General features: G+C 51.4%; 1 protein-coding gene across 1 annotated transcript; it reads left to right on the top strand.

Moving 5' to 3' along the window:
• Positions 1-3,659: 3,659 nt before the first annotated feature.
• On the top strand, positions 3,660-7,447 carry LOC138580826 (claudin-9-like). The gene has a single exon (XM_069651678.1). The coding sequence runs from the start codon at positions 5,259-5,261 to the stop codon at positions 5,910-5,912; it is 654 nt and encodes a 217-aa protein (XP_069507779.1). The 5' UTR covers positions 3,660-5,258; the 3' UTR covers positions 5,913-7,447.
• The last annotated feature ends 591 nt before the right edge of the window (positions 7,448-8,038 follow it).

Here is an 8,038-nt window from a genome sequence, read left to right as displayed (position 1 = left end):
AGTGATAGACATGGCTGTAATGGCTAAGCCTGCAATAGTGATAACAATGTTATAATGCGACCCTGGTCAGTGATGTAATGGCAATAATTGGTGGTGTGCTTTACCTACCTGACTGGTGATGTGATAATCTTGGCTTTGGCTGCAACAGTCGGGGATGGTGGTTGATGGTCTTGCCAACTGACATGAATGTTCTACTGGTTATGGAACGGTCCTGGCAGATAATGAGCTAGACGCGTCTGGTGATGTGATGGCGGCTGGTCATGGGAGTGGTCCCGGCTGGTGATGGGATTGTCCGGGCAGCTGATGTGATGTTGCAAGGTGATGTGGTGAGTTGGTCTGGTGGCCTTATATGCAGATGTTAGCCCCACCTGGTAATGGTGTAGTGGCAGTTGCCGCCGATGTGAATGTCCCTGCTTTAGGCTTGCTTATCCTAGACTTTTAAATGATGATCCTGAATGGTGATGGGATGATACTGGCTGGTGCTTGGAAAGAGTGCGATACTGGTGTGATAGTCCTGATCAGTAATGCAGTAGTCCTAGTTTGTGGCGTGATAGTCCTGGCTCCTCATGTCATATGTCCCACTGATGATATGATAGTACTTACTGGCAGAGTGATGGACCTGCTTTTAAGTTCTTGTGTGAGGCTGTGATAGTTGTGTCTAGTGATGCGATAGTCGTAGCGAATGATATGATGGTCAAGGCTGGTTATGTATTAGTTTCATCTTGGTAGTATTGTGTTGGTCCTTGCCGGTGAAATGATGGTACCGTCTGATGATGTGATGGTCCTGTCTGGTGAAGGGATTGCCCTGGTTTGAGGTCTGATCATTCTGCCTTGTCATGTGTTGTTAGATGCTGGTGATATGATACTCATGCTACGATGGCCCTATCTGGTGAATTGTAGTTCTAGCTATTGCTGTGGTGGTCTTGCAGGGGGTGGAATAATCCTGGCTGGTGATGTTATGGTCCTGGCTGGTGTTGCACTGGTATGTGTTGGTGTTGAAGTGTTCCAGGTTGGTGATGCACTGGTCCAGGCTAGTAAAGAACGGCCCGACTGGTGATGAAATGGTTCTTGGCTGTTGATGTGATGGTCCTGGCTGGTGATGTGTTGGAAGTGGCTGGTGATATAATTCTCCTAACTCATGCTACGATGCTCTAGGCAGTGAAGTGATAGCCCCATCTAGTGATGAGATGGCCACGGCTTGTGATGTGATACTTGAGGGTCTTGACAGGTGAAGTAGTAGTCCTGGATGGTAATGTGAGGGTCTTGTCTGCTTATGTGATTGCTCGGGCTGGTGTAGCAGGGGTGTGTGCTGGTGATGCAATTGTACAGGTTAGTGATATAATAGTCCTGATTGGTGATTAGATGGTTGGGTACTGGTGAAGTGAGTGTTCCGACTGCTGATGGGTTGGCTCTGGCTGGTGATGTGATCATTCTAACTGGTGATAAGGGACTCCTAAAGGTTTATGCAAAGGGCCTGGCTGACGTTGCATTGGTGTGTTATGGTGCAATTCTCCAGGTTGGTGTCACAATGGCCCTGACTGGTGATTTGATGATCATGGCTGGTGAAGTGATAGTTCTAGTGGTGTCATGGGCCTATCTGGGAACATGGTAGCCCTGGCTGGTGATACAATGCTCCTAAATGGTGATGCAACGGGCACAGCGGGTGTTGCACTGGTGCCTGTTGGTGATGCATTCGACATGTCAGGTGATGAGACTGGTGCCTGTTGGTGATGCATTGGTCCTGTCAGGTGATGAGATGGTCCTAGCTGGTGTTGCACTGGTGCCTGTTGGCGATGCATTGGACCTGTCAGGTAATGAGATGGTCACAGCTGGTGTTGCACTGGTGCCTGTTGGTGATGCATTGGACCTGTCAGGTGATGAGATGGTCATAGCTGGTGTTGCACTGGTGCCTGTTGGTGATGCATTGGACCCGTCAGGTGATGAGATGGTCACAGCTGGTGTTGCACTGGTGCCTTTTGGTGATGCATTCGACCTGTCAGGTGATGAGATGGTCATAGCTGGTGTTGCACTGGTGCCCGTTGGTGATGCATTGGACCCGTCAGGTGATGAGATGGTCATAGCTGGTGTTGCACTGGTGCCTGTTGGTGATGCATTGGACCTGCCAGGTGATGAGATGGTCATAGCTGGTGTTGCACTGTTGCCTGTTGGTGATGCATTGGACCCGTCAGGTGATGAGATGGTCATAGCTGGTGTTGCACTGGTGCCTGTTGGTGATGCATTGGACCTGTCAGGTGATGAGATGGTCATAGCTGGTGTTGCACTGGTGCCTGTTGGTGATGCATTGGACCCGTCAGGTGATGAGATGGTCACAGCTGGTGTTGCACTGGTGCCTTTTGGTGATGCATTCGACCTGTCAGGTGATGAGATGGTCATAGCTGGTGTTGCGCTGGTGCCTGTTGGTGATGCATTGGACCCGTCAGGTGATGAGATGGTCATAGCTGGTGTTGCACTGTTGCCTGTTGGTAATGCATTGGACCCGTCAGGTGATGAGATGGTCATAGCTGGTGTTGCACTGGTGCCTGTTGGTGATGCATTGGACCTGCCAGGAGATGAGATGGTCATAGCTGGTGTTGCACTGGTGCCTGTTGGTGATGCATTGGACCTGCCAGGTGATGAGATGTCACAGCAGATGTTGCACTGGTGCCTGTTAGTGATGCATTGAACCTGTCAGGTGATGAGATTGTAATAGCTGGTGTTGCGCTGGTGCCTGTTGGTGATGCATTGGACCTGTCAGGTGATGAGATGGTCATAGCTGGTGTTGCACTGGTGCCTGTTGGTGAAGCATTGGACCTGCCAGGTGATGAGATGTCACAGCTGATGTTGCACGGGTGCCTGTTGGTGATGCATTGGACCTGTCAGGTGATGAGATGGTCATAGCTGGTGATGCACTGGTGCCTGTTGGTGATGCATTGGACCTGCCCGGTGATGAGATGTCACAGCTGATGTTGCACTGGTGCCTGTTGGTGATGCATTGGACCTGTCAGGTGATGAGATGGTCATAGCTGGTGTTGCACTGGTGCCTGTTGGTGATGCATTGGACCTGTCGGGTGATGAGATGGTCATAGCTGGTGTTGCACTGGTGCCTGTTGGTGATGCATTGGACCTGTCAGGTGATGATATGGTCATGGCTGGTGTTGCACTGGTGTCTGTTGGTGAGGCATTGGACCTGTCAGGTGATGTGATGGCCATAGCTGGTGAGGTGGTGATGCCCTGGCTGTGATGCTCCACCCTGGCCTTTGGATCTTGAGTCTGCTGTGTTGTATATGTCCGTTGAGCGCCTAGTGACAGGCGATTTGTGTCATCACTCTTTTTATCACTTTCGCTCTCACCATCTCTCTCTCTAGCGTCCTCTGTCGCCCCCTGTATATTCCTGTCCTTCTTTCCCACTACACGCTGCCCCTGCTTCATCTTGTCTACCCCCACTCTCTGCCCTACCCCCTCATTCATTCCCTTCCTGCCCACATCGTGTACTACCGTTCTCTTCGCCCCTCGCTCCCCCTCTCCTCCCTGCCTCTCCCATTTCATTCCTTGGCTCCCCCTCCCTCCCCTGACTTCTCGGTCCCTCCCTCCGCCTCCTCACATTCCCCTCGCCATTCCTCCGCCCGGCCTCACTCCTCCACGGGGCCGGCTTCCCCCTCCCAGCCGCAGAACAAAGGGAAAAGTAAGAAGCCCGAGGAACAAAGCACAAAGGCCTGAATAGAGACCTGCCTTGAGGGACACAGGACTCCAGGGTTCCCATTACAATGACGTCAGCGACACCCGCCCCCTGCACTCTAGGCCGCTCCCAGTAGCAGGTGCCGCATAAAGTGCTGTGGGAGCACACACCAGTGACACCACCGCACTCGGGCACCTTGGAGCAGGCGCACCTGTACTGTTATCCTGGCCTGGAAGACTAACCACGTCCTCTGGCAACGATGAAAGCCTGGAATGCACCGCACTCAGCCACTGTGACTGAGGACTAGACGGGTGTCTTAGCACTGGCCAGAGGCACTGGCAATCACCCAATTGCTGAACCGCTAAGACTGAAGACTACCTGGGGGCACTGGCACTGACCAAAGGCACTGCCAATCACCCAATTGCTGAACCACTGAGACTGAAGACTACCTGAGGGCACTGGCACTGACCAAAGGCACTGCCAATCACCCAATTGCTGAACCGATGAGAGTGGAGGCTAGACGGCAGCACTGACCAAAGGTAGTGGCAATCACCCAATGGATGAACTGATGAGAGTGAAGACTAGACGGCAGCACTGCCACAGACCAAAGGAACTGCCAATCACCCAATTGCTGAACCGCTGAGACTGAAGACTAGACGGGAGAACTGGCACTGACCAAAGGCGCTGCCAATCCCCCAACTGCTGAACCGCTGAGAGTGAAGACTAGCCGGGAGCACTTGCCCTGCCAATCACCCAATTGCTGAACCACTGAGACTGAAGACTAGACTGGAGCACTGCCATAGACCAAAGGCACTGCCAATCACCCAACTGCTGAACCGGTGAGAGTGAAGACTAGCCGGGAGCACTTGCCCTGCCAATCACCCAATTGCTGAACCACTGAGACTGAAGACTAGACTGGAGCACTGCCATAGACCAAAGGCACTGCCAATCACCCAACTGCTGAACCGCTGAGAGTGAAGACTAGCCGGGAGCACTTGCCCTGCCAATCACCCAATTGCTGAACCGCTGAGAGGGGGGAAGGGTCTGGGGGGGCAGTTTTGGCACTCAACTACTGGGATCAAAAACCATCCACGACTGACCCCAATGCTCAACCATTGCAACCAAAGTCCATAAGAGAGTCCTGGCACTCAACCACTGGGATCAGAGCCGATCGATGACCACAACGCTTAACCGACAGGAACCAGATATTTGTTTCTGCCAAGAAAATAAGTGGACGGTCAATGAAGCTGGCGTCCAATGGAGATAGCACGGGCCCTCCTTCAACGATTCAATCTTGCAGCATTCACTCACTTTCTCGTTGACCCCCAGGTTGGGACTTCACATCGGTAAGTTTGTCACGTGAACCTTTCCTGCACCTGCTCACTCGCTTGCTGACAAAGAACTGAGATTCCTCGAATCCATTTTGAACCATCCCCTTGGCCACCCATCTGCTCGGTTTTGGTGCACTCTTCCAGCCCCACTGAATTGCTGTCGCCCGACAGAGGTTCGGTGGAATCTTCAAGGTCAACAGCACACCGGACCAACCTTGTAGGACCTAATACTTGTCAGAAGATACACCAAGATGCCATCTGCCGGGCTTGAGATCATGGGCATCTCCATCAGCATGGTGGGCTGGATGTGCGCCATCATTGCCTGCGCTCTGCCATTGTGGAAGGTGACGGCCTTCATCGGCAACAGCATCGTGGTGGCCCAGATCATCTGGGAGGGCCTGTGGATGAACTGCATCGTGCAGAGCACCGGCCAGATGCAGTGCAAGATCTACGACTCCATGCTGGCGCTGCCCCAGGACCTGCAGGCGGCGCGCGCCCTAACGATTATCTCCATCCTGGTGGCCGTGCTGGGTCTCTTCATCAGCATCATTGGTGCCAAGTGCACCAACTGCGTGGAGGATGCGGGTGCAAAGGCCCGGATCATGGTGGTGTCTGGTGTCTTCTTCATTGTCTCTGGCCTCCTCTTCCTCATTCCCGTCTGCTGGTCGGCCAACTTCATCATTCGGGACTTTTATAACCCATTGGTGGCAGAGCCCCTTAAGCGGGAACTGGGTACCTCACTCTACATAGGCTGGGGGGGTAGTGCCATGCTGCTTCTAGGAGGGGCTCTGCTCTGCTGCTCCTGCCCACCCCGTGACGACCGCTACCAACAACGGGTAGGGTATTCAGCTACCGCCCGCTCCTCGGCCCCGCCAGGAGGCCTCGACAAGCGTGACTACGTATGAGCTTACAGAAGGTAGGCACGGGACGGAAGCCCAGGAATAATGGCGTTGATGTGAGGGGACTCAGCATTGAAAGGATAAACACTATATTGTGAATTCATTGGTTTGGGGGAACGTTTGGACATCCATTGATGAAGGCTCGTTGAAGGGGGAAAGAGACAAAGCTACATTGGTGTGAACATAGAAGAGGGACTTTTTCACGGCACACACCCGTCCCCCTGGCACGCGGACGCCGGAAGCGGCTCGAGTCGCTCTGTAGCGAGAGCCCTCCTCGATACCGTTTGTGTGCCCGGTATTTCCGTCTCAGGTGCGGGGGGATTCTGTTTCACGTGTGTGGGGGGAGGGGAGCGGATGCCTGCTTCGATCATACAGGTGTCGTTGGGGGGGCGGGGGCCGGATGGAAGCGGGCACCAGCTCGAACACTGAGGTCCACCTCAGTCTATTCATGAAATGAAGGGGAGGCAAGTTACACTGGCATAAGACACCGGATGGGAGCATCAAATGAAAGATTGCATATTGTCTCAACATAGCAGGGGAGTGTCCGCCGCAATGCTTCCTGCTATTTGTAGTCCATGACCCCTAAGGTTGCCGACCACACAGAGACCGTTGGAGAGGTGTAAGAACATTTTCCCTCGTAGTATTTTGTTTAATTTTTAATTCATCAAACTTCTAACACATGCTTCAGTCTGGAAAATACGTTTCTGCTGTGTTAAACATGTTAAATTGAATATTTGACTTGTATACAATCTATAAAATAAACAAAACTTAAATTGTGCATTGTTCGTCACACAGATATTATCCGTCATCAAATTGAACATAAATTAACCGCACGAATATTGGGTGAAATGAATAACGTATTGCGTTTAAGAGACGCATAGATTGCCCCCATTAGCCCAATGGCTGACTGGGACTGGAACCTGGCGCCTTCACGTGCCACCTTTCTATGGAGCAGGTGCATTCGCCGACCAAGCTATGTCATCCGAAGGAATGGAAAACCAGCACGCATGAACAGTGTGCCAGTGTTGCCTTTTTAACACATGCGTTAATGTTTTCCCTGATCAGACCACATGATTTGCCGCTTTACCTCTGGATGTTCGTGCACCTGCTGCAGAGAGCTGGGTATCCGCTGCGGAACACAGGTTTGCATGCTGGCAGGAAAGGCTTCAGGTAAAGGGGCTGCTGCAGGGACCTCGTCTCCGGGATGTGAGAGCGAGTTTGTTGGGGTGTGTAGGAAGGCTGCTTTGGAGATCTGTGTGTTATCTGCACACGGCCCCAGCCCCTGCTCCCCCCCCCGGCCCTTTCTGAGGGCAATACTATAGCGGCTGAGCTGAAAATAGTGCCGTATGGCAATGAAATGAGGACTTGCAGTTTCCCACATTTGCCAATCAAGGGAAATGACACACTATTAACACCCCCCCCTTGTTTTACCAATATTTAATTACTGATGGTTTTGAATATGTTTTGCGTACTCTTTTTTTAGCACTAATTCCGTAAAACTGATTTATGCCTCAAATATTAAACCGTGTTCTATTCCACTAGACTGGCGTTCGTTTTTATTTGAGCTTCCCTGCTGGCACTCCCACTACTTCAGTGTGCCAATCGTCTCCATTGTCACCTTCTCCTGCGCTGTTTCATTCCTTGGCCAGCCATATGCTCTTCTGCAGTGCTGAACCTGGCAGAGTTTCAGGGGTCAAGTCCTAAAAATTAAAGTGGGTGACTCATCAACAAAGACATGGAATGTGACGTGGCCAGAAATAAGCATTTCAACATGAAATCTGCACATTTCATTCAATTGGCTTTGCATAACCACCCACATTGCACAGGACGAATGGCATTTGCCTTTCATAAAATCAACACACACAAAAAACCAAGAGAGGAGATTTTCTTCTAATAGTGTTTGTGAAAGTGTTAAAAAGTGTGCATGTGTTAAACTCCAAGAACCAATACAAATGGTTTCCCTGGGACTTGCAGTACCGAAATGGGATATTTCACCTTTAGTTGTTTGTTACTCTTTATCAGGTTATATAGTGCAGTGGTGAAGTGTCCCGCCTACAATCCCGACGACTGCGGTTTGATCCTTGAGATTGGCTTGAATTCAAAGAGCACATTCAATGTTTCTCATTTTAGCT

The sequence above is a fragment of the Ambystoma mexicanum genome, chromosome 3p (genome assembly GCF_040938575.1).
Source record: "Ambystoma mexicanum isolate Mex_15411 chromosome 3p, UKY_AmexF1_1, whole genome shotgun sequence".
Lineage (NCBI taxonomy): Eukaryota > Metazoa > Chordata > Amphibia > Caudata > Ambystomatidae > Ambystoma > Ambystoma mexicanum.
Note: the sequence above shows the minus strand (reverse complement) of the source record. Positions and strands in the feature narration are given on the sequence as shown.